Source organism: Podarcis erhardii (genome assembly GCF_964252035.2).
Source record: "Podarcis erhardii genome assembly, chromosome: 9".
Classification (NCBI taxonomy): Eukaryota; Metazoa; Chordata; class Lepidosauria; order Squamata; family Lacertidae; genus Podarcis; species Podarcis erhardii.
This window is the reverse complement of record NC_138512.1, coordinates 1,817,626-1,843,720: the sequence shown is the minus strand read 5'-3', so window position 1 is coordinate 1,843,720 and position 26,095 is coordinate 1,817,626. Positions and strand designations below refer to the sequence as shown.

The following is a 26,095-nucleotide window of genomic DNA, read 5'->3' as shown; positions in this document are numbered from 1 at the left end:
GTCACATTTTAAAACTTCTTGCCCAGTGATATTCATGGGAGAAGACTCTCTATTAGTATTCCAGGGACGTTCCTTGTGTGCTACCACTTCATTCATATTCACAGCTGCAATGAATGAACACAGCACATCCAAAAGCTACATATAGATCCAAATAGGCTAAGCTGAAGCAAGTGCCATCTACCCATTTCCTTAATTTTTATGAGAATTGGAAAATACTTCTGTTACTGCAGCAATTGCTGAGCCTGCAATGTCACAGGTCTGCTTCCTGTGGGTATGATTTGAGCCCAGCACAAAAGATTACCAAAAACACACGCAAACTGCCTTGCATCAAGAAATGCAGCCTCCGTGGTCAACAGAATGGGCCTGCTCTCAGTTTTCTTCCCAGAGTTTGTAGCTTTGTCCATTGATCAGACAACACTTTGGCTTTCTGGGGTGTAGCTAATCTTGTCACTAACCCCCCCCCCAATAAAAAAACCTACCTCATTTGTACACAGATGATAGGGTGTTTTTTTGCTTCCTCATTTCAATACTCACCATTTGCCAGAACTGAAGTGAGGTTGATAGCAGAGCATAGGGGTGGGGCAAGAGGAGGGAAAGAGGAAGGGGAGACCTGTGAGGTTTGGGGTGTGCTTTCTCCTTCGGAGTAGCAAGTCATTTCACACTCAGCTTCCTTAAACCGCCCAGAGCTGTTTTGCAAGCTGCAAAAGAGAGCATTCCTCTTTCGGCTTCCGTGTGCTTGGCAGCCAGAGCCAACTGGGTTCCTCTCCGTCAAACTTTTGGTGCTGTGGGGAAGCCTGCCCAAAGGGGGCCTTTCCAGCATCTTCTCATGACACACCTGCAGTTCAAAGACGCCTTCTGGGTAAGTGCCAACATCTTGATTTTCACCTTCATGGAGATAAAGAGGCAACACTGGCTGGCTGCGTGGTCTGAATTGACCTGGTGCCGCGCTGTCACAATTTTGCCTGCAAGTTTGGTTAGGAAGGTTTTTGGGGCACGTTTGCAAACTGGTTACCACAGGAAACTGCGGAAGGGGCCTCTTTAGGACACCTGAATCCTCACAGTCAAAAGGTAAGGAACTTCTAGGGTCCACTTGTACTATAGTTAAAAGAATCACTTATTTCAAACTTTTAATTGCTAAAAAAGAGAGAAGGAAATGAACTCCTAAATGTTTAATTTTTTAAAAATTTTGAACAACTAACTTCTTTCTTGGGGATGCTGGCAGAACATGGGTCTAATGTTCATTGCTGTTGACAGCTCATGTTTCTGTTCTTACGTGGTGCTTTTTGTGTTAGATATACAACTTTGCTAGCGCCGCTTTTATTTGGGTGGAGGGGATGCTCATGGCACCACACAGAGAGTGTCTTATGCAAAACCTGAATGTTATTATGCAAAGGTTGCCCCACCCTGGTGCTCAGGTGTCACCCTTGAATATCTTGACCTTTCCCAGTTGGTGGGGGCTGTTTCTAAAAATAAGGGCATGAAGAGCCCTCCTCCGTCAGACCAAAGGTCCATCCAGTGGCGTAGCGTGGGTTGTCAGCACCCGGGGCAAGGCAAGTAATTTGCGCCCCCTAACCCATGGATTCGCGCCCCCTAACCCTAACCCCAGATGTTGCACCCGGTGCGGCCGGCCCCCCCGCACCCCCCACGCTACGCCACTGGGTCCATCGGATGCAGCCCCCTGTGATGTCGTGGTCCAGCCAGATGCCTTAGGAAACCAGCAAATGCGTCATAGAGGAAACAGCCCTCTGCTCCTCTTGCCCTCCAGTACTGACATTCAGTGATATTCCGGTACTGCCTCTGAATCTGGAGGGTAAATCCAGCCCATGGTTCCTCAAGCTTGTATCCCCAGATGTTGGACTACAGCTCCTATTATCCATAACCATTTGGCTAAGCTGGCTGGGGATGATGGGAGCTGTAGTCTGAGAACGTCTGGAGTCCCAAGTTTGAGGAGCACTGATCTATCTAACATGATGAATGGCCTCTTGTTTCTGGATGTAGGGGGCTTCAGGCTATGTTTCTGCTCCACTTTGCCTATGGATTGGCCATCACACTCTGCTATCACAGGGACATTTTTCAGAATTTGCCTTCCAGGCTATCATGTCCAGTTAGGAGCTACAGGTCATGGTGTGTGGACGTACCCTGGCAACTTCCTCACCCTAGGGCTGCCCCAATACATGTTGTTGTGTCAGAACAGCAAATGGCAAGGCCCTTGCTGCCCCGAGAGCACATAGGGTCCCAAGTGTGGTTATGTTGGGAAATCTCACAAGAACTTCTTTCTGCAGCCATGTCTTAAACCTCTTCTCAAACTTTTATTCTCTATGGGCCTAACTATATGTGCTTCTCATTGCATCTCTTGCAGCCGCATCTTCATTTTCTGTTTTATTTAGCTACAGAGGCAGCAGTGGGGAAGGTGTGGCTTTTATCAGGACGGCAGCATACAGGGAAGGGGGCTTTACCCCCGTCTCTGCTGAGCAGGTGCAAGATTTCAGGGGTCTTGGCACGTAACCAGGGTTTGTGTTCCTATGGATTAAGGCACAGTGGAGACGGTAGTGTCTTTTAGAAAAATGGTTTATTTACACATATTTACACCTGAGTTTAGGTGCAGGGGATGCAGAGCATTACACCCCAAGAGTGTCTCTTGTTGCTCCCCTCATAGATACAGCCTGCTTGGGCCCAGAGCAGTAAACAGCCAGGCTCCCTGGTCTCTGCATGCAGCCTTTCCCAGCCAGCCCTGCATGGAATTCTCCTCCTGTTCCTCTAAACCCCTTTTATTCCTACGGTGACATCATGCCTCCCAGCAACCTCCCCCCTCCCAGCTTATATCATTGGTCACTGAAATTCTAACCTTGACCTCCATCTCTGATCATCTTCCTCTCATGGGAGGAGGGTCTCACAAAACCACAAAAGTTAATTGTTTGTGGACCTCTGGGGAGGAAAGATGGTGGACTGGTCATCGACTGCTTATACAGAGATGAAATGTATTGATTAAGAAACCAAGGTATACCAAAACTCCCTTTTGAGATAAGGGAGTTCAGGGATAAACCTCACATGTCTACAGAAGGAGACATTCATCATACCAGAGACAGAAGTTTTCAGGGGTGGAGGAACATCTCAAGGAAGGAACATTCACCAATCCCATGCACCACACAATGGCCCTTAAATTAGGGCGTCAGGTCAGCAAACCTCATTCTTTTAACTATTTCTGAGACTAGAAGTGGGACGCGGGTGGCGCTGTGGTCTAAACCACTGAGCTTCTTGGGCTTGCCGATCAGAAGGTTGGCGGTTCAAATCCCCGCGACGGGGTGAGCTCCTGTTGCTCGATCCCAGCTCCTGCCAACCTAGCAGTTCGAAAACACATCAAAGTGCAAGTAGATAAATAGATATCGCTCCGGTGGGAGGGTAAACGGCGTTTCCATGCACTGCTCTGGTTCGCCAGAAGCGGCTTAGTCATGCTGGCCACATGACCCGGAAGCTGTACGCCGGCTCCCTCGGCCAATAAAGCGAGATGAGCGCTGAAACCCCAGTCGTTCGTGACTGGACCTAACAGTCAGGGGTCCCTTTACCTTTAAGACTAGAAGTAAATTCTAATTGGATTTTCTATCTGTCAGTTAATTAGCACCAAAGAACAGGTGGGCTGCTGGGGGCTGAAGAAACACTGGTTAACAGGCTAGAAAATAAACCAAAAGGTTTAAATTAATTACTGGCGACTTCAAAAGAATACAACTATTCTTTGAGAGAATAGTTGCCCGAGACCATCGGGCACGGCACTGGCATCAAACAGGGCATTTACTGAGCCTGCCCCGCCTTCCTCTGCCCATCCCCCGATGTCGCCTGGTTGTTCAGGTTGGCAGATTCAGAGATCATTCGTGCAGACTTGAGCTGGCGCATGATGCTACAAGAACTTCATCTGCTACAAGAACCTTTTTTCCCCCTTTCCTCCTCCCCCCTTCCTTTGCCATTTGTTTTAGTCCTTTGTTTCATGATAATATTTAAGTTTTTGCTTGCTTACTGTGAGATGCCTGATTGTTGTTCTCCTGTTATTTAGGTGTTTTTTCTTCCTTTATGTATGTTATATGGTAGTTCTGTTTAGCTGTGGAATGTTTTGGGGGTTATTTTTTAATTTTATTAATTGGTTTGTCTAATATTATAATAGTAGGCTGATAAAGAACATAATAGTTTCATATAATCAGAGAGGTAGCTGAGGTTAGCTGGCTTGTTCTACTCGACTAATTAGAATTATCGAGTTGTTGATACTATAAGTAGAACAACTAGGCTAGGAAAGAATAACACCAATTGCCATCAATGGAGGCTAGTATGAGGCTTGGGATTGCTACCGTGGAGGGGCGAGGGAGGTATGGTGGTGGGGGCAGATGTTATCGGCGAAGGGGACCGAGATACGGATTTGCTCGTACCCCTTCCAATCTGCGCCCCATCCTGAGGGACGAGGGTAGGGTGTCACTGGTGCTGTGCAATGCCAGGTCTATAGGCAACAAAACCGCCACCCTGCAAGATTTCTTTACCTCGCAGGGGGTCAACCTGGCTTGTGTGACGGAGATCTGGGTGTGCGAAGGGGAAACAGTTACCTTACGAGAGATGGCACCCCTGGGTTTCTCTGTCTTCCACCAGTCGTGGACTGTGGGCCGGGGGGGGGAGGGGTGGCATTATTAATCTGGGAAGATTGTTCTTTCAGGGCTCTACCATCGCCATCGATCCCCGGCATTGAATGTGTTGGCCTAGTGTGGGGCTCCGAGGAGAGCTTGGCTGTCTGGCTGGTGTACCGGCCACCTAGCGCACCAGCAGCCACCCTGTCAGGCCTGCTGGAGGCAGTGGCCTGCTGGGCCTTGGAGTTCCCTAACCTATTGGTATTGGGGGACTTCAACATCCATGCTGATGCCACTCCCTCCTCACAGGCTCTGGACCTGGTGCCTTCCATGGCGACACTAGGGCTCTCCCAGTTTGTTTCGGGCCCCACACATCAAGCAGGCCACACGCTGGATATGATCTTTGGCGTAGGTATAGATGTGATCATGTCTCCTTCGATGAAGGTGCCATGGTCTGATCACTATGCTCTGAAAGCCAGGATTGACTTTCCACCCCCACCCTGCTTAGGTGGTGAGCCGATTTGGGCTCGCCTGCAGAGGCTGATGGGCCCTGATAGATTCCGTCAAGCCTTGTGGGACCTTGCTCCCCCTGGCGACTCATTGACTGAGCTTGTTGAGGGCTGGAATATCCAGCTCCTGGCAGCCATCGATGAGATCGCACCGAAGCGCCCTCTGCGACCCCGCAGAAACTGGGCTCCCTGGTTTACCGAGGAGCTCCGGAAAATGAAGCGGGACCTCAGACGGCTAGAGCGAGTATGGCGGGGTGCCCGTGACGGAGCCTCAAGAACATCTTATAGGGCTTTAATGAAAACCTACGAGCTGGCGGTGAAGGCTGCTAAGAAGTCTTACTTCTCGGCCTCCATTGCATCCGTTATCTCTCCTGATGCAATTATTTAGTATAATTAGGTCTATAACGTCCCTGGAGGGACAGCCAAATTTAAATAACAATTTGACACACAGCTGTGAGGCATTTGTGAGCTTTTTTGCGGAGAAGGTCCTGTTGCTTCACCGTGACCTCCCTGCCAATTTGGATACAATAACGAAACTGGAGGCCCCTCGACTGTCCTCGGGTCTAGTATTCAACCACTTTGACCGGATATCCCCAGCCGATGTGGACAGATTCCTCCGAGCTGGAAAGCCCACCACCAGTCCTTTTGACTCGTGCCTGTCCTGGCTGATTAGAGCGTGTCCAGACGAGGTGCGGGCCCCCCTGGGAGATATCATCAATTTGTCCCTTGGCACCAGAAGAAGAAGAGGAAGAAGAAGAGTTTGGATTTGATATCCCGCTTTATCACTCCCCTTCAGGAGTCTCAAAGCGGCTAACATTCTCCTTTCCCTTCCTCCCCCACAACAAACACTCTGTGAGGTGAGTGGGGCTGAGAGACTTCAGAGAAGTGTGACTGGCCCAAGGTCACCCAGCAGCTGCAGGTGGAGGAGCGGAGACTCGAACCCGGTTCCCCAGATTATGAGTCTACCGCTCTTAACCACTACACCACACTGGCTCTCACCAGGACATTCCCAGGGGAACTGAAGGAGGCAATGGTGCGCCCGCTCTTAAAGAAAACATCATTAGATCCTTTAGATCTATCTGGTTTTGAATCTTCCGTTTCTGGGTAAGGTGATTGAGAGAGCGGTTGCTGAACAGCTTGGTGGGTTTATGGATGAAACATCGGCCCTGGATCCATTCCAATTCAGCTTCCGCACTGGTCATGGGACTGAGACGGCTCTGGTTAGAATCATAGAATCATAGAATCATAGAGTTGGAAGAGACCACAAGGGCCATCGAGTCCAACCCCCTGCCAAGCAGGAAACACCATCAGAGCACTCCTGACATATGGTTGTCAAGCCTCTGCTTAAAGACCTCCAAAGAAGCAGACTCCACCACACTCCTTGGCAGCAAATTCCACTGTCGAACAGCTCTTACTGTCAGGAAGTTAAAACAAAAAAATTCCTTCCAGTAGCACCTTAAAGACCAACTAAGTCAGTTCTTGGTATGAGCTTTCGTGTGCATGCACACTTCTTCAGATACACTGAAACAGAAGTTTCCAGACCTTTCTATATAGTGAGAAGGTGGGGAGGGGTATTACTCAGAAGGGTGGTAGGAATGGGTGATTGGCAGATAGCTGTGATGAGCCTCATCACAGGCTCATCACAGCTATCTGCCAATCACCCATTCCTACCACCCTTCTGAGTAATACCCCTCCCCACCTTCTCACTATATAGAAAGGTCTGGAAACTTCTGTTTCAGTGTATCTGAAGAAGTGTGCATGCACACGAAAGCTCATACCAAGAACTGACTTAGTTGGTCTTTAAGGTGCTACTGGAAGGAATTTTTTTGTTTTGACTATGGCAGACCAACACGGCTACCTATCTGTAACTGTCAGGAAGTTCTTCCTAATGTTTAGGTGGAATCTTCTTTCTTGTAGTTTGGAACCATTGCTCCGTGTCCGCTTCTCTGGAGCAGCAGAAAACAACCTTTCTCCCTCCTCTATGTGACATCCTTTTATATATTTGAACATGGCTATCATATCACCCCTTAACCTCCTCTTCTCCAGGCTAAACATGCCCAGCTCCCTTAGCCGTTCTTCATAAGGCATCGTTTCCAGGCCTTTGACCATTTTGGTTGCCCTCCTCTGGACACGTTCCAGTTTGTCAGTGTCCTTTTTGAACTGTGGTGCCCAGAACTGGACACAGTACTCCAGGTGAGGTCTGACCAGAGCAGAATACAGTGGCACTATTACTTCCCTTGATCTAGATGCTATACTCCTATTGATGCAGCCCAGAATTGCATTGGCTTTTTTAGCTGCCGCGTCACACTGTTGGCTCATGTCAAGTTTGTGGTCAACCAAGACTCCTAGATCCTTTTCACATGTACTGCTCTCAAGCCAGGTGTCACCCATCTTGTATTTGTGCCTCTCATTTTTTTTGCCCAAGTGCAATACTTTACATTTCTCCCTATTAAAATTCATCTTGTTTGTTTTGGCCCAGTTCTCTAATCTGTCAAGGTCGTTTTGAAGTGGTTGCCCTAACAGATGATCTCCGCAGGCAGCTGGATCGAGGCGGGTCGGGCTGCTGATTCTTCTAGACCTGTCAGCAGCCTTCGACATGGTCGATCACAAACTCCTGGACCACCGCCTTGCTGACATGGGGATCCAGGGCACAGTCCTTCAATGGCTGCGCTCGTTTCTCTCTGGTCGGGGACAGAGGGTGGCGTTTGGGGGGGAATTGTCATCGTGCCACTCCCTGGTGTGTGGAGTGCCCCAGGGTGCGATACTCTCCCCGATGCTTTTCAACATCTTTATGCGCCCCCTTCGCCCAGCTTGTCCGGAGTTTTGGGCTGGGCTGCTATCAGTATGCTGATGACACCCAACTCTATCTGTTGATGGATGGCCATCCTGACTCAGCCCCAGACACACTGATCAGATGTTTGGAAGCTGTGGCTGGATGGTTACGGGAAAGCCGGTTGAAGTTAAATCCTTCCAAGACAGAGGTCCTTTGGTTGGGTCGGGACGATATGGGATTGGGGGGGGGGCAACTCCCATCTCTTGCAGGGGCAAGAGTGCCAGCACCGTCCCTTAAGAGTTTGGGTGTAATCTTCGACACCTCCCTTTCCATGGAGGTGCAGATTGCAGCTATAACAAAGGCAGCATTTTTCCATCTCCGCCAAGCTAAGCAGTTGGCTCCTTATCTCTCTCGCCCTGACCTAGCCACTGTGATCCACGTGACGGTCACCTCCAGACTGGATTATTGTAACTCGCTCTATGTGGGGCTGCCCTTGAGACTGACCCAAAAACTCCAGCGGGTGCAGAATTCTGCAGTGAGACTCCTTACTGGGTTCTCACTGCGAGATCACATTCACCCAGTGCTATACCAGCTGCACTGGCTCCCGGTGGAGTACAGGATCAGGTTTAAGGTGCTGGTTTTAACCTTTAAAGCCCTATACGGCCTAGGACCCTCGTACCTACGGGACCGCCTCTTCTGGTATGCCCCCCAGAGGAACTTACAATCTTCAAACAAAAACATCTTGGAGGTCCCAGGCCACAGAGAGGTTAAGCTGGCCTCAACCAGAGCCAGGGCTTTTTCGGCTGTGGCCCCGATCTGGTGGAATGCTCTGCCACAAGAGACTAGGGCCCTGCAGGACTTGACATCTTTCCACAGGGCCTGCAAGACAGCTGTTCCACCAAGCCTTTGGCCAGGGCGCAGCCTGACTCCCTCCTTTGGCAATCTTCACAGAACTCTAGCCCAATGGTTGCCATCAATTTGATTTGAATTAATTTTATTGTTGTTAGCCGCCCTGAGCCTGGCTTGGGCGGGATATAAATAAAAATAATTTTTTTATTATTATTAACTGATAAGATAGCTCTGAATCTGCTTTAAATTTTCAGTTTATACAGCCTATAAATCTCTGTCTTGTACGTGCTGTGCTGGCTGCGAAAATGAAACAGAGGTTCTTAAGAGGAAGGAATGTGCAAGCAGAGACCAAGTTCCTGGAAGTGGAACTTCTCCCAAGGGGTAGCTTAGCAGAACCCAATGTGGCAAAGCCAACACCATATGCTTCTCCAATCGTTGATATCCTACAAAGCCTCCCAGATGAACAGCTGGCAGAGTTAAAATCCGAGGTGCGCAGAACTTTAAGAGAAGTTAGATCTGATCTCTGTCAGACTACAGAATGCACAGGAGCTGTGGGGAAAGATGCGGATTGACTTCTGCCTGAGCATGGGACAGCAGCAGGAGTTGGAGTGGATGGGAGGATGGAAACAGGAGAAAGGAAGGGGTTTAAGAGGCAATTGGAGATGGCAGAGATGAGGCAGAGAGAGAAAGGGCCGAGGCCAGAAACTGAAGCAAACACGGAAGAAAAAGCCTCTAAGCTCTCAGTGATTGGTTTGGAAAAATAATGGAAGAAGGATTTTTCCTTTTTTCTTTAAATCAGGATAAAGCAGGACCAACAGGAAATGGAACTGGAATATAAGGAACTGACTATGGTTTAATGAAGACACAAGCAAATAAGTACAGACTATTACACTATTAAGATTTGTTAGAAAACCTGGGGAGAAATTCATCATATTGGACCACAGAAGGACTATTTTGGTCACATAATAATAACGGAAGAGCTACTTTTGGACTTTTTGAGTGGAAAACGGCAAATTTGAGATGCCTGGGGGACTGGAGACTGAGAAAACAACACCTAGCAGACTGAGAAAAGGCTGGCTATTAATGCAGCTAGATGGTATCCTGGCATACTTTGAATATTTTGCATAATTGTCATATGCATAATCATCAGCAGAGAGAATCAGACGATCCTCTTTTCTTTTCTTTTGTTTCTCTTCTTATTTTGTTTTTCTGTTTTCTTTAATTCTTGTTTTCTCTCAGTTAAGTCTATCTATATCTATGCTTCGTTTTTTGAAGTTTCCTATCTTGGATTGATGAAGATGCTTCCAGGAAGGTGATGGATGATAGAGAGGATCTCTCAGGGTGGGAGACTGGGGGAAGAGGGGGAAGCTCCCAGGTGAGAGCTGGGATGGCTCACTCTTCTGTGTGTGGAATAAGGGTTACGATATAATTGTAATAGTGGACCTGGTTTTTATTTTATTTTATTTATTTTTAGTTTTCTTTTTCTCTTCTTTTTTATTTTCTTCTTTTGCTTATTCTTGCTTCTGTCCTATTTATCTTCTTTAGATTAGTTTGGCTTTTATTGTATTGTATGTTGAAAACTCTTAATAGAATTGATTTTAAAAAAACCAACTAGGCACCTTCCTTTGTATTACAAGATGGTTCTTCTCCCCAGGTGATTCAGACTGCATTTCTGCACTGCTCAGCTGTCTCACACCTGGGTGAAGATGTCAAGCATTCAATCCCCTACATTTACTAACTCTAGAACTTATGGGGGGGGAATCTGGCACCCAGGAATTATGGGGGAATCTGCCCCCCCCCCATTCATAACAGGGACTTTAACCATCATAACTGCAATGAAAATCTGTACTGGCCCGCCTTTCTTGTGATGCAAATTTGGCTTTGAAAAAAGCTTCTACCAAGAGCAACAGAAATCCCCCCCCCCAACAAAACCTAACTACTTTACTGTGGTCTTTCTAAAATGCAGGTGCCTGTAATTAAATAAATAAAAACATGATTGCAATGTGCAAGAGACACCATGGACATTCTGTGCACTGTTTCTTATGGTTAGTTGTTTCTGTACCTGCCCAGCCCAATGTCAGGTGACTTACGTAGCAAGTGCAAGCATTTGGTAAGAAGGAAATGCCTTTAAAAAAAAAAAAGGCTGCTAAACAGGAAATCTAACTTTCCACCTTTATGACGATCTACTTTCCGTGCTGTATTCTTTGAGCTAGGAAAGTAATCTTTCTGTTTTCGCTGTGGTGGTCTGACTTCTCTGACATCCCGCTGGCAGGGGAAAGGCCATGGTTCAGGGGTAGAGCATTTATTTTGTATACAGAAGGTCCCAGATTCATTCCCCGGCATCTCCAGGTAGCTCCAGGAGAGACCCTGAAACCCTCAATGACCACTGTCAGTCAGTGGAGACCATGCTGTGTTATGTGAACTAGCAGGTCTGTCTTGGTGTAGGTGTCTTTCTGTGTTCCTCTCTTATGTGGGCCTGTGCTGCTCCCAAGTCCTTCCAATACCTGCGCTGGCTACGGCTCCTGGAGATCAGCCAGTGCGGGTCAGGTATAGGCACATGGCAGATATCCTGTGGAACTCGCTCCCACAGGAGGCAGGGATGGCCACCAACATGAATGGACATGTTCATGGAGAAGAGGGCTATTAATGCTTCTGCATGCCTGCTGCTGGAAGCCACAGGAGGGGAGGGGGCTCCTGTGCTTAAGTCCTGCTTGTGGGTTTCCACGGGGGGCATCCAGCTGACCACATTGAGAACAGGATGCTGAACTAGATGGGCCCCCCTTCTGGGCCTGATCCAGAAGGCTCTTCTCATGTTCTTATGAGTTAAGGCAGGAATAGGTAAACTCGGCCCTCCAGATGTTTTGAGACTACAGTTCCCATCACCCCTGACCACTGGTCCTGTTAGCTAGGGGTGATGGGAGTTGTAGTCCCAAAACATCTGGAGGGCCAAGTTTGCCTATGCCTGGGTTAAGGTAAAGGACCGCTGGATGGTTAAGTCCAGTCAAAGGCAACTATGGGGTGTGGCGCTCATCTCGCTTCAGACTGAGGAAGCCAGTGTTTGCCCACAGACAGCTTTCTGGGTCATGTGACCAGCAGGACTAAACTGCTTCTGGCACAATGGGACACCGTGATGAGTGGCAGAACACACGGAAATGCCATTTACCTTCCTGCCGCAGTGGTACCTATTCATCTACTTGCACTGGTGTGCTTTCAAACTGCTAGGTTGGCAGGAGCTGGGACAGAGCAACAGGAGCTCACCACCATCATGGGAATTTGAACTGCCAACCTTCTGATCAACAAGCCCAAGTGGCTCAGTGGTTTAGACCACAACACCACCCGCTTCCTATATGTTCTTATGACCCTGTGCTAATTAGCCCATTATCTGACTTATTGCAATACAGTTTTTCATCTTCCTGTATTCTAATATCCATTGTAATTTCCCTGGTGGGAAAACCTGACAGTGGCTGAGCCCTGTCTTGAATCTGATGATTCAAAGGCAGCCTCAGAAGGGGACGGGCAACGTGGCTGTGACCATTTGGCACACCAGCGCCAGCAGCACCAGCAGTTGCTCCCTTCAGAAGCCTGTTCCAGAAGGCTCAGAGCCCTCCAGGCTGTCCGTCTCCAGCCATGTGGCAGAACACTCGAGAGATGGCGAACACAACTGTAGGTTTGCTTATTCAGTTATTGGGGGGGGGGGTTGAAAAAAGATGCTCTGAAAGGCATTTTACACCATGGTGCAATCCGTTTTCTTTTTAAATGTTGGCTGGGAAATATCCACTGTGCTACTCTACCGGTGTGTTGTCATTGTATCTATAGCACAAAATCTGGAAATGGCAGCACAAATCCTACATATGTTTATTCAGAAGCAGGTCCTATGAATTCCCTGGCGTTTCCTCTCAGGGAAGTGTGCTTAGTGCAGGATAGTGGCTGCTGGAGACACAGCCTTACCTTTGGTGGCCCCCTCTCTAGGGATCTTTTCCACCAGGAGGCCTGGAAGGTGTCTCCCCCCCCCCATCCTTTTGGAGACAAGTTAGGATGTATTCCATTTTTTAAAGAAAGCCTTAAAGGAAGAGTTGTATATGCCTTAGGCACCTGTTCCCTTCCCCACCCACACCAGTTGCTGCTGGTCCACTTGATATGCTTAGAATATATATATATATAGAGAGAGAGAGTTTTTAAACGTGTTTTTTTTTTTTTTTTTTGCTTTTCTTACAGCCAGCTGCCTTATGTGTCAATTTTGTGACTGTGACATATTATCTCTTTAGGCTAATTGGGTCATTACACGACCTGACTTTTCTCCTGTGCTTCAGCGAAGTTGGAAACCTTTGTCTCTACTTTTAAGAAGGGTAGGCATGTGTGGCAGGTCAGACTAGGCCAGGGAGACCCAGGTTCAAATCTCCACTCATCCACAAGTCATAGGGCCAAACAAGAAGCGACATTAAAAGTGATAGGGCATTTAACAGGCATTTTTTAAAAATGTATTTTTATTGAAGATTTTCTTGGTTTAAAAAAGTATGTGCATTTATTTTCAAGCAACATTTTTACAGATCAGTTTCATTTGTTGAGACATTAGTGTTACATTAGGAAGAAAAGGGGGAAAGAGGTGGAGGGGGGAAGATGAGTGGGGGGGTGTCAGGTGGCGATGTTTCTATTTTACTTAATGTATGTGTGGGGTTTTGTGCCAGCGTCGCTTGTGCAGGTTCTCTGCTGTTCACTTGTGTTCCTTTGGTGGTGAGAGAGGTTGGGGTTGGCCGAGGGTGTGGTTTTCCATTTGTGATTGGCTGTGGTGAGCTTTGTCTTCATGTGTGAGTGGGGTGGGTGGGTGTTTTGGATCAGGTTAGCCAGATTGATTTGTATGCTGTTGATGGATTCTTGTTGTTGTCTTGTTGAGCTGTGTATGTGATAAAGGGGAGCCATACCGGTGTGAAGGCATCTTCTTCTATTTGTCCCTGTGTCAGTTTCAGTTTATTTGTTAATTTTTTTAGTAAGGCTGTTTCTCATATGGCTGTTGTCCAGAATAGTTGGATTTTGCGACATTCCCACCACATGTGGAGGTATGTGCCTGTGGAGGTGCACCCTCTCCAGCATTTGGTGAGGTTCCTATGCATATTAGCGCTAATTTTCTTGTTGTTAGGTACCAGCTGTAGGTGAGTTTCAGAGTGAGTTCTTCCGTTTTCGTTGATATGGATTTAAAGGGGGGTTTAGACCATATTCTGGTCCACTGAGTGGGGTTAATCCTATGGGATTAAGCCTATGTCATCCTCCCATTGTTTTTTGATTGCATCTAGGGGGTTCATGGTATTTTGGAGTAGTATTTTGTATATTTTGTATATGGCGGATACCAACCCTTTGCCGTGTTCCTTTGTTGTTAGGAAGAGGTTTTCAAAGGTTGTCAGGGGCCTAGTTGCTGCTGATTTTACTGCTGGATTATTTAAGAGGGCATGTAATTGGTGGGCATTTAGGAGTCTTCTAGTTTGCCCTGTATTTCTTGTGTTGACAAAGGTTTCTTATTTTTATATAAGTCTATTAGGCGATAAAAGTCTTTGGTTTGCCAGGTTTTTATCTGGAGGTTTTGTGCTGTGTGGTGCAATAATGGGTGGTGCGCCAGGAGAATTAGTGGGGTTGGCGATAGTTTGTCTATTTCTGCTTTCCATGCTTTGAGCGTGGTCTGTGTGTACCTGTTAAGTGTTGTGGGAATTTTCCTTAGTTTGTTTGGGAGGAGAGGGTATGCTGTGGCGCAGGTATTTTCAATTGTGTCCCTCTCTAGGTGTATCCATCGTTTTGTCTCTTTAATGGGCATTTTTTAAAAAAGGAAATAGGCACCATGGGAGGCCCACGCAGGATTAGGAGTAAGGTGGGCAAAGAGGAAGAGTTTCACCTCTCTCCCTACAGTAATCCCAATAAATCCCTTCCTTGCTGCCTTTTGCAAATGGAGGAAATCTCCTGCTGGGAGCAGTAGAAACGGTTGAACTCCTTCTCCTTTTCAACCATACATCCCATCCCATCCCATGTGTGTTTGTATCCTGCAGCAGCTGTTTCTGTATTTTAGACCTGTAAGGTCATGTAAGATTGTCTGGGGAAATTTCCACCCCTGGAAGTGATTATTTGCTTTTTTGTCACCCCAGGAACAGGCGCCTTTGCCCCAAACTCCTTCACCTGCCAGTGGTGGTTCATGGCGGATGGTGGCTGTGGAAACTCAGACCTGGGTCTGCCCCAAGAGACCGTCAAGATGGTCTCTGGCCTCTTCAGCAGCCTCAGCTTTTGCTGCTAGAGTCCGTCAGGGCCCTGCCCTCCCAGGCCAGGTGGAAAAGGCTGCCAAACAGGGAGCAGTTCTGCCAGGACTCACACCCAAGAGCATCCGTATTCTCTTGCCTGCGTGGCACTGCCACCCCCGGGGAGGTGGATGAAACCAACTGGGACACACAGAGTGCTATACGTGATGAAGCGTAGAACATCAGTTGTGAATTTGCATCATGATACTGATTCATTTTATTTAATTCCTCTGTTTCAAGCCAAAGGAACCCCCTTGGCTGCTTGCATAAAACAACACAGTACAACCACATTTGTAAAGATTCCTCCATGCTCTCTTGGCACATGGCGTAGCTCTGGGGTGCAGCATCATCACATCCTCAGCCCACCCCTTAGAACCACCTCTGCTCAAGCACCCCCAGCCTCCTGGACCTTTGCTGCCCCCCCAAGCTCTCTGCCTTCCTTGCATTCTATCTATGTATTTTTTTATTTCATGAAATTTATATACTGTTTGATTGCAGAAAAACCCCTCAAAACGGCTTATGAAAAAGATGAATCAATAAAATGATCAGTAAAAAATTTACAACCATAATTTAAAACTACAGTAAGTTAAAACGACAGTAAAATAGACCAAAACAAATTAAATTCATCTGAAACTTTTAAACTTGCATTTAACTTGTGGCATTTCAACCGCTGGCCTTCAACCGTTTATGGCTGGAATTGTGCAAGGTAAACATGCATGAGATGTGATTTTTCTTTGCTCTGTCCTCCTTTCCCCCAGGGCGGTGGGTCTTTTCACTGTCCAGAGCACCAAGGGAGCAACCAAGGGCAGCGCTTGGTGAGCTGCTGAGCGATAGCAACTTGCATTGGAAATGACTGTGCAGCGCTAAGATCCCCCACCTGATCTAGACTGACTAATCTAGTTGTTTATGTGGTGAGAATGGTTTTAGCTAATTGGAATTCATAATTTCCATTTCCTAGTGTAAAGAATTCACTGTCCATGCTGGGTACGATGCACTTCTACAACGACTGCTGGATGGGAGGAAGATGTGCAAGGATGTGGAGGACCTCATCAAACAAAGGTAACTGAAAAGGGTAATTAAGAAGGAACACTGACTGCCCTGCCTCTGTTGGGGCGCTGGGCGCACCATGGACCAAGATGGAGCAGGCTTGCTTTCTGTTGCTCCAGAGGAGATGACCCAAACCAATAGATTCAAATTGTAAGGAAGGAGATTCCAGCTAAACATTACGAAGAACTTGCCGGTGGTAACCTTCATTCAATGGTGGGACTGACACCCTCAGAGGGTGGTGGACTCTCCTCCACTGCATTGCAGGGGGTGGACTAGATGACCCTTGGGATTTCTTCCAGCTCTGTGGTGGGTAGTAGTGGGACACAATGTCCCTCCTGCAGCAGCTCACTTGGTTTCTGGGCTGGCAGCAGAGAGACCTCTTCCTTCCTGGCCAGCTCAGAAGCAGAGCAAGTTGCTGGAGGAAGGAGAGACTAAGAAGTTCCTCCTCCACCTGCTGTTCCTTGCTGAATAGGGAGGAAGGGGAGAGAGAGAGAGAGAGAGAGAGAGAGAGAGAGAGAGAGAGAGAGAGAGTTGCAAACAAGCAAAGACACTGAGCTGGAGAGATCTAGTGTGGGGTAGAGATTAAAAGTGCCAGACCAGGACTGGGAGGCCAGAGTTCAAATCTCCACTCAGCCAGTGAGAAAACATGCAACAGTAATGGTTAATGATCCAGCTCCCAGTTAGGTTTTGGGATGAATTCAAGGTGCTAGTCCTGCTGGTGCAAATCTATGAGTGCACTACCATCTCTGGCCGAGGGCCACAGTGAAACCTCCCTCACAGGGAAGGGAAGAAGGGGAAGAAAATGGGGAAGCAGGGAGCCACATATGTCGCCTTGCACTCCTCTGAGTGGGGATGAAAGCTGATATCTGTGCTTGCTGAAACAACGCCATCCTTCAAAATGTTCACTTCTTTGAATTTCCTAGCACATTTCTTGGCTGAAGTAGTAAGTCCAGGGGCTAAGTGTTGTTAAAGAGGAACGTGAAAACGTGCATTGTATTAGGTGAGAGCTGCTTGGCAAAAATGTGGGTATTAGGCAAAACTGCAGAGAAATATAAGTATGCATTAGGAAAAATTCACGCTAAGATGCTGATGAATTATGAAAATTGTGAATTTTTCCTAATGCATATTTATATACTTGGAAGAGAAGAGAATAATGGAAGCCTGGTGGATCAGGCCAGTGGCACATATAGATCCTCATCCTGTTCTCACAGCGGCTGAGCAGATGCGCCAAAGTGAAACCCACAACCAGGACTGGAGCACAAGAGCCCCGTCTCCCCTCCTGCGGTTTCCAGCACTGCTGCCTCTGACTGTGGAGGCAGAGCAGAGCCATCCTGGCTAGCAGCCCTTGATCGCCTTCTCCTCCAGGAACTTGTCCAATCCTCTCTAAAGCCATCCCAGCTGGTGGCCCTCCCTGTCTCCTGGGGGAGGGAGGGAGGGAGGGAGTTTCATAGTGTAACTATGGGCTGCCTGAAGAAGTCTTTCAGCTGCCCAACATTCAGCTTCAGGAAAGCAGTGTGGTCTCCCCACCCAGTGCTCCCTTCTGTCCCCCCCCCACCTTTGTAGGAGCACAGCCCCTGAGAGTAAAATGGGCTCTCCCAGTGTCCTGCTAATGAATCATTATACACTCACAAGTGACACAGACCCCTGTCATCTCTCCAGAGCTATTTTAAAACATGTGAGCAAAGTTTTCTTTCTCCTGGTGGAAACAGTGGCTTTGCATAGGCGCCAGAGTGGTTAACCTGCTGTGGGTGGAGGCAGAGTGAGAAGCGCAGGTGGGTTTGAGTGGCTCTGGGCCCCTGGAACTAATTTGGGGGTGGCTCACTTGGCTGGTTTAAGGGATACCTTCCCCCATCATCCTTCTGGTTCCTCCCAACTGGAGCTGTCATTTAAAATATATGGGAGGCATTAGGGGGTTTTTTGGGTGACCTCCAGGACATGAAGCTGGTCAAATGAGGCGACGCTGTGGGACGGTGAAGGGGTGAGGCCAGCCTCCTTAACCTGGTGACCTCCATGTTTTGGACCACAGTTCCCATCAACCCTAGCCAGAATGGCCAATGGCCAGGGGTGATGGGAATTGTAGTCCACTGTACAACATCTGGATGGTGCCGGGTTGGAGAAGGTGAGGGGGGATGGGTCATTTTCAGTTTCTCTCAATTTCTCATTTTCTCAGTTAAATTTGATTCAGATTCTACATTATGTGGCCATAGACCTGAAAAAGCATAACAAACAATCATACAAGTAAAATAAGCAAACGACTGTTTAGCTGGCTTGCTCCTCCCCAAGCAGTTACAATTGTGCAGACACTCTCCTCTGACTGCCATGACATGCAAAACATACGGTGATTGTTTGGGTTTCCAAGTTCTAAGTCCGGAGATAAAAAAGAGAGCTGTCACCAGGCAAAGGGGAACTTGGCAATTTTGTGATGTGGATACGTGACCTTGCTTTGCAGTCTGCCTTCAGTGCTGTTTGGGTTTTGTAATTCCTGCTAGCCCTGGGCACAAGAAAAGAATGAAAGAAAGAAATGTATTACGGTCCCAGACCAGATTCACAAGAAAAGAATGCCACTATGAATTTGCGTAGACATGTGGGACTTGGCAGTGCATTGGATTAGGAAATGTTGCCATGCAACCAGCTGTGGCTTTGCATCTCTGTCCTGCCATCGCATCCACGACAAAAAACTATTTCTTTGAGCATATGAACTGAATTCCTTTGATGTGGGAGAGACTGCTGTTTCTTAGGCTTTCTCTGCAAACTGGGAATATTAGTGACTTGCTTCTTCAGGGTTGCTGTGAAGATGACCAAGACAACACATTGTTGCTTGAGCTATTAGAATTGTTTCCATGGCCTTGGAACTTTTATTATTTTGCACCTCCCTTGTGACAGATTTTGTTCCTCCAATAGTTCTAACAAGAAATTGCAATTGTCAGAGAAAAGCAACTCAATCACCATCTAGCACTATCAGTGACTGTGATGTGTCACTTTGCCGTGCAACTGTTGCACAGTGCTCACATCACAAGGCTCATGTCCGCTGCATGTCTTTAATTCTGCAAAGGGCGAGCCTTTTGCAGCTGTGCAGCACAACTGCCCATGTGGCCTTTTTGGAAAATCCCACCTACTTCTCCCTCCCAGCATCAGTTCTTAATTATTGCAAGAATCCCATTCAGTTTTGTCTTCATTTATGGGGTGTGCACCTGCCCCTTTCCAATACTGGCTTGCACCACCTCCCTTTTCTTACTGTTTTTAATGTACCCAAATAGTGACCAGTACAAGGCCTGTCAGGGCAAGAGACCCCAAAATATATGGGCGTTGGTACTCTTTGAACTTCAAATAATGAAGTTTTTTCTTCTCTTTTTGCAGGGCACAAGCAGAAGAGCGGTACGGGAAGGAGCTGGTTCAAATTGCTCGGAAGGCAGGAGGCCAAACAGAAATCAAGTAAGTCCTTTTGAATGTAACATGATAGCAATGACTGCAAAGTACCGTATTTTTCGCCCTATAGGACGCACTTTTCCCCCTCCAAAAATGAAGGGGAAATGTGTGTGCATCCTATGGGGTGAATGCAGGCTTTCGCTGAAGCCTGGAGAGCGAGAGGGGTTGGTGCGCACCGACCCCTCTCCACGCTTCAGGAAGCTATCCGCAAGCTATCCGCGGGAGGTCCCGCCGGGCGCGCAAGGCTTGGGGCGGCAGCCAGCAGCCCGAAGCACGGGGCGGGGTGCAGAGCTGCTGGGGGGGGGGGGAATATATATTTTTTATTCATTTCCCCTCCAAAAACCAAGGTGCGTCCTATGGGCCAGTGCACCTTATAGGGTGAAAAATACGATACCTCTGATTTTAATTAATAGTGATTACACAATCAGTGGTTACACAAACAAGGTGCAAAATTTTGATGATTATGTGACTTTTTCACACCAACGTACAGTATTGTCATAGATTTGGGAGGGGGATCGCCTGGGCTAGCCTCTGCCAAAAGCCTGGTCAAGCAAGGGCCATTAAGGAACAATAGAGGGCCATGGAGGCCACTGGTAATGCAAAAGAACTGTCCTCCCTTCTTGCCCTGAGGTGTGAACAGAGACTGGGAGCTTGGAAGGTTGCCAGGGTAACTGGGTGTGAGATGACAGGAAAAGAGTTTTTAGTAGGGTGTTCAGGGAAGAAGAATGGGAGAAGAAAGACTGGGCTCCATCTTTGGGTAGGCTGGCTGCAGGCTGGCTGGCTGGGAGAGATGCCTTGGACTGCAGGACTGCACTGCTCTGAGGGACAAGCCCCTCTTGAGATGACCCTGCTGTGAGATCTGCACTTCCTCCTTGCAGACTGAAGCTGTAAATAGGTGAATAAACCCTATTTCTTAAAGACTCCAAGGGCTTATGGGGGGAAGCTGTATGTATTGCAGTGGACACCCCACTTATGTGCATGGGTCCCCAAAACGCTACCCCTGCATAAGTGGCAAGTCGCTTGTACATTATTATTAGTTAAATGACATATCAAATATTAAATGACATACATGTCAAGCTTACATATCTAGGTAGACTTGACTAAACAAGAACATTTTGCCAAAAAACATCCTCAATCCATCCTCAGTTGAGGCATGGTCTCAGTCCAAGCACACATGCCAGCTGGGTAAAAGCCTAGGGATCGGGGCCAGTGGAGGAGCGGGTGGCCCAGCGGAGAGTCCTGAGGGCTACACAGAAAGACCAGGAGGTTCTCCACCGAAGATCCAGGGCCTCCTTTGCTTGTCTTCTGCCCCATTGAAGCAAAGGTGCCTTGGCTCAAACTCACACGGTCAATACAGTGGTACCTTGGTTTATGAACTTAATCCACTCCGGAAGTCTGTTCTTAAACCAAGGCATGCTTTCCCATAGCAGTGGGGGATTCAGTTTACATATGGAACACAATCAACAGGAAGTGAAACATGTTCTTATTCCTTTTTTTATAAATAATATTTATTACTTTTAAACCTTACAAACAAGAAGAAAAAGAAAAGGAGAAAAAAGAAGAAAAAACAAAAGAAAGAAAAAACAATACAATACAATACATAAACAATACACCACACAACATTAACGCATTAAACTAAACAAAACAGAACAAAAACAATTTAAAAACATACATCATACCATTTCAATGCCTTATCTTTCATTCCCTTGTTTCATCGACTTCCTCTCACCTCCCTTTTTGTATTCCACTTCTATTAATTGTTTCAGCAAATCCTTTCCATCTTTCACTATTTTCTGTCATATAAAGAGAAAGTCAGATTGGAACCCTGCTTGGACTGGAGAAGGAAAGTTGGATAGATCACCTCATGCAGGGATTTACTGACCTTTGGGATCTGGACCTGGGTCAGGAGGAAATTGGAGTTGTGGGGACCTGCAGATTTGGAGGGACTTTGAAACATGTCCTGAAATATCTTTTGGATTTTAGTTTTAACCACGGAGATGTGGATGACATGTCGAGAAGGAATAAAAACATTGTTAGGTTGGAGCTCCCCTGAGACCTACTCTTCAGCATCAAAGAAAGGAAATTAAGAACAAGATCAGCAGAAGACAAAGTAAATACGAAGAAGACTTGCAGAAGGGACCTGGAAAAGAGTTAAGAGCCTTGGACAGAAGATCACCAGGTTGATGGACTATATGGAATTGACGGAAATGACTGGCAGAATCCGAGACCAGGGAGAAGAGACGGTGGAAGAAGATTGGAAAAAGTTTAAAGTTTATTTATAGAAATAGGGTAAAATTAATGAGTGTTAGAAAAATGTTGGAATGAAATTATATGGCCTTAGTAGAAGTGTTATAAGGAGTTAAGCATAAATAAGTATTATAGTATTAATGGAAATAAGGTTAAAATAAGTTAAGAAACATGTTTTTATTCCAAGGCAAAGTTCACAAACCAAAACACCTACTTCCGGGTTTGCAGCGTTCCTAATCCAAGTTGTTCATAAACTAAGCTGTTCTTAAACCAAGGTACCACTGTAACTTGTAATTACGCTTTGTCACAACATGTGTCATGAATTCCCATGTGCAAAATCAGAAAAGGTAGCCAAGCCTTTTGGAGTGTCACAACTGTGCTGAAGTCCTTAAGAAATGCAATCAGAATGCAAAACCCAGTACATGTTAGAAGTTCTGACTCATGTTAGCAGGAAAAATAGCTATGCTTTGTAGAAACTTCCTGTGTTAGGCTTTATATAGAATCATAGTTGCAGATGGAGGAGCAAAAATGTACTCTTGAGCCAGCTAGTGCATTTCCTGTTTGTTGCAAAGAAATCCTGGGGAGAAATCGATTCAGTTTGCACTCAAAGGTGAAGTTACCAAATACGATTTCTGTTCTCATCCTGAAGCAAAGTTCTTAACCTGAGGTAATATTTCTGGGTTAGCGGAGTCTGTAACCTGAAGCGTCTGTGATCTGAGGTACCACTGTATGTACTTTCTGGAATAAGAGAAGAGCTGAAGCACAGCCATCCCTTGGAATTAGCTGACCTCTGAAGTCTGCAGTGCAGTTCTCTAGCCATGGAGTGTGAATGAGAATGAGAATGATTTTACTTGTAACCCCCCCCCCCCCCCCGTCTGAGTGGGTTGCTCCAGCCTTTCTGGATGACTTCCGTCAAGTATAAAGCATTATAAATGCATATACTAGGGTGAAGTGTGTATAAAATGCACATATTAGAGAAAATGACATACCAAAATGCATTGTGTTAGGCTAAATTGCATATAAAAAAGTGTATATTAGGAAAAAATTGTGCTAAAATGTTGATGAATTTTCAGGATGACTCTTTTTTTTATTGCAAACTGGTCTGGAGAACTGAACTTAAATACAGGAAAAAAAGAAAGTGAAATTGGCAGATTTGACCATCCCTGGTTGCACATCTGATCCCTGCAATGTCTGGCTTAAGCATTATGCACTTATCCACGGGAAGCCATAACTAAGTGTGCCTGTCCTATTCCCTCTGTTGAGCTTGTATAATATTCCTGCAGATGAGCATAGAAGGCGGGGTGCTCTCACAACACAAGCTGATTTGAATGCAATGCTAAGCCAAAACATAGAAGCAAAGAATTGTAGTGTTGGGAGGGGCACAAAGGGCCATGTGCTCCTACCCCCCCCCCCATGCAATGCAGGAATCACAGCTAATTTGGCTTAAGGTGAACATGCAGAGTGTACAGGTTTCTGGAGATGAGCTTCTGGCTTTTCCTGCTCCAGATTCTTCCTTTCCAGATATTGGTAGAATCTGATGCTTTTAGCATTTGGCACCTTTTTCCCTTTTGCCCTACAGCAACAGAAAATAGAGCCAAATTCAAAATGCACTCACTTACAGTTGGAAAGGAAGAATCGAGAGTTGCAGGCGCATCTTGAAGCAGAGCCACACCTTCCAAGGAAGAAGGAAGACTCACCCGACAGCATATGACATCAGGCGATTGACAAGTGGGCATTCTGAAAGGCCTTGAGTTAGCTTTATTGCCATTTTTTTCTGGAGACAAGGCAAAACATTATATACCAGGACTTAATCTTGTTTTTGCTTGTGGCTGATTGTATAGAAATTGTGCAACACAGGAGATATTATACATTGAGCTTCAGGGCTGGTGGAACAGTGTTGGGGCTTTGGCTATACAGAAAAGGTGACTTAGCATATTAGACTGGATAGGGAAGATCCAGGAAATCTTTTACTGTTAGCTGGTACCCTTCCATGTCATATCTAACTCAACAGGAGGCCCAGGTTCTTCTTCCAGACTCTCACTGTGATCTGCCATAATTCCTAACCAATTTTGGCCTTCAGCTTGATTCTCCGGTGGTTCCCCTTTTATTCTCCCGCTCACTTAGGAGGGACCTCATGGCCCCCTCTCTCTGGCGTCTGCTGCCTGAATCGGCAGGCAAAGCCAGCCCCAGTTTCAGAAAAGCCAGAGTCAGTTCCTGTTAAGAGGATGGGTCTTTAGAGAGAAGTTGATTATATTTCCCTAGGCAACTGGGAAACAAACAGTCCCCAAAGAGTGAGTGATGTTGTTCAACATCTTCAGTGTTCACTTCCTGTCTTTCAAATGGGGAGGTTTCGGTATCTATCTTCCCTGCAATTGCACTCTGCAAAAATATGAAGATTCAGTCTTGCAAGGAGAAATGGCACGGAGAATGCAGAAAGGGCAAGCGTAACAGGGCTCACAGATGGGCTCTAAGACTTCTGCAATCAGTCTGCGGCCTGGGGCATCAAGTCTCCTGTAGCTTCTGCTCTGACTCCAAAACAGATGCCCAGAACATACAGATCTTTATCATGTTTTTAAAAAGCACGTTCCCCTCCTCTTCACACTTCATGGTTTTGGTAGCTATAGTTCCTTTTAACATCTTAGCATAATCTCACATCTATTTCGTTTGCACACATCTACTGCATTAGCACACTCCTGTTTGTGCTGCATCACATGTAGCAAAAGGAGATTCTTGCAAAACCATTACAGATGGAAGAAATTAGGAATGTCATTCATAAAACAAGTACTGAGAAAGTGCTGGGGACCAGATTTCTTTTCTGCAGAATGGTATGAAACCCATCCAGGTCTTTTGACCTGTAAGCTTCTCTGTGTTTATCAAAAGGGCTTTGGATTAGGCACTTTGTCTCTTTCAATGTATGGTGCTTATAGTCCTACTAAATCGAAGCCTGGCCAAGACCACACCAACTGTGTAAATTATAGATATTGAAATACAGTGGTACCTCAGGTTACAAACACAAAGTCCGCTAACCCAGAAGTAGTACCTTGGGTTACAAACTTTGCCCCAGGATGAGAACAGAAATTGTGCGGCAGCAGGAGGCCACATTAGCTAAAGCGCGCCTCAGGTTAAGAACGGTTTTGGGTTAAGAATGGACCTCTGGAATGAATTAAGTTCGTAACCCAAGGTACCACTGTACTAACCGTGATTTTAGCTAGTAGAGCTTAGGCAGTAATGCACAGGGATCAAGTGGGTTTTATGTAGCATAGTCAGGCACTGATCACCTAACACTGGTAACTGATCTGGTGGCCTTAAACAATAACAGAATGGATCCAGCTGCACCTCTTTCCTTAGATGCTGAAAAAGCATTTGACAAAGTATATTAGGAGGTTATGTTTATTACTTTGGAAAAAGGTGGATTTCCTCAAGAGTTTATGAAGTTGTCTTGAACTGGATGGATGCGAGGAGGAACAAGCTGGGGAGCCCCCCAGGGAGGAAGGCTCAGAGCCTGGGGGTGAGATGACAATGAGAGGAAGAAGACTGGGGGGAGGAGGTGTCGGAAGCTGAAAATGTCACAGGGCTTAATGAGCAGGGGGAGTCTGGGGCAGAAAGAAGTCCAGACTGAGGCAGAAGCTGAAACAGGAGAGGAGGGAGGCCACAAAGCAGAGATGAGTCCGGCTGGGGGAAAGGCATGTGACAAACTCCCCAGAACCAGGATGTCGATTTATTATTATTATTTATTAGTAGACTTGGAACATCCATATTGGTATTAATCAAAATATTTAATCATGTTGATAGAATTTCAGGGTATACAATTAATTTGTCAAAATTTAAATTAATGCCAATGGGCATTAATACACTAACTGGCCATTTTGTTGGTGACCAGATGTTGTAACATATCTAGGCATTTTAGTTCCGATAGATATTTCTCAAGTGATTAAAATGATTTTGGACCAGATGTTTAAGGAGATTACTAGTGATTTGGAAATATGTGCACTACTTAAATTTAATAGTTGGGATAAGGTTAATACACTGCACTACAGTTCCCAGTGACCCCTCCTTAGGGCCTCTCCCCTCAGAAGTGGTGGGAGACTTTCCTACCTTCCTCTTCCTCTCATCCCCTCTGCCTCCTGGCAACCTTTGCTCAGCAGACAAAGAGCTGCTGGCGCTGCCATTGGTCCAACTTGAAGGCTGTGGCACAGCCAGAGGGGCGGCTGGGCAAGCGAGGAGGCGCTAGGCAGGCGGTGGCGGCGGCAGCCCTCAGCTCCACCTGGAAGTGGTCCAAGGCCCCTTGGTTGGAGAAGCGCTGTCCAGAGGACTTAAGGAGTCTTAAGCAGAAGGTGGAACGATGCCACAAGAGGGCGGCCAAGAAACATC

General features: G+C 46.6%; 1 protein-coding gene across 2 annotated transcripts in view; it reads left to right on the top strand.

Annotated features, from left to right (window-relative positions):
• Positions 1 to 612: 612 nt before the first annotated feature.
• PSTPIP1 (proline-serine-threonine phosphatase interacting protein 1) overlaps positions 613 to 26,095 on the top strand; it is a 45,566-nt gene continuing 20,083 nt past the window's right edge. The window contains exons 1-3 of one of the 2 annotated variants that reach the window (XM_081876402.1): positions 613 to 859; positions 15,963 to 16,063; positions 19,409 to 19,483. In XM_081876402.1, the coding sequence (XP_081732528.1) occupies positions 827 to 859; positions 15,963 to 16,063; positions 19,409 to 19,483 (209 nt within the window). In that variant the 5' untranslated portion in view covers positions 613 to 826. Of the gene's footprint in view, positions 860 to 12,279; positions 12,396 to 15,962; positions 16,064 to 19,408; positions 19,484 to 26,095 lie in introns of those variants that run through there. The other variant, XM_081876401.1, reaches the window with a different exon arrangement.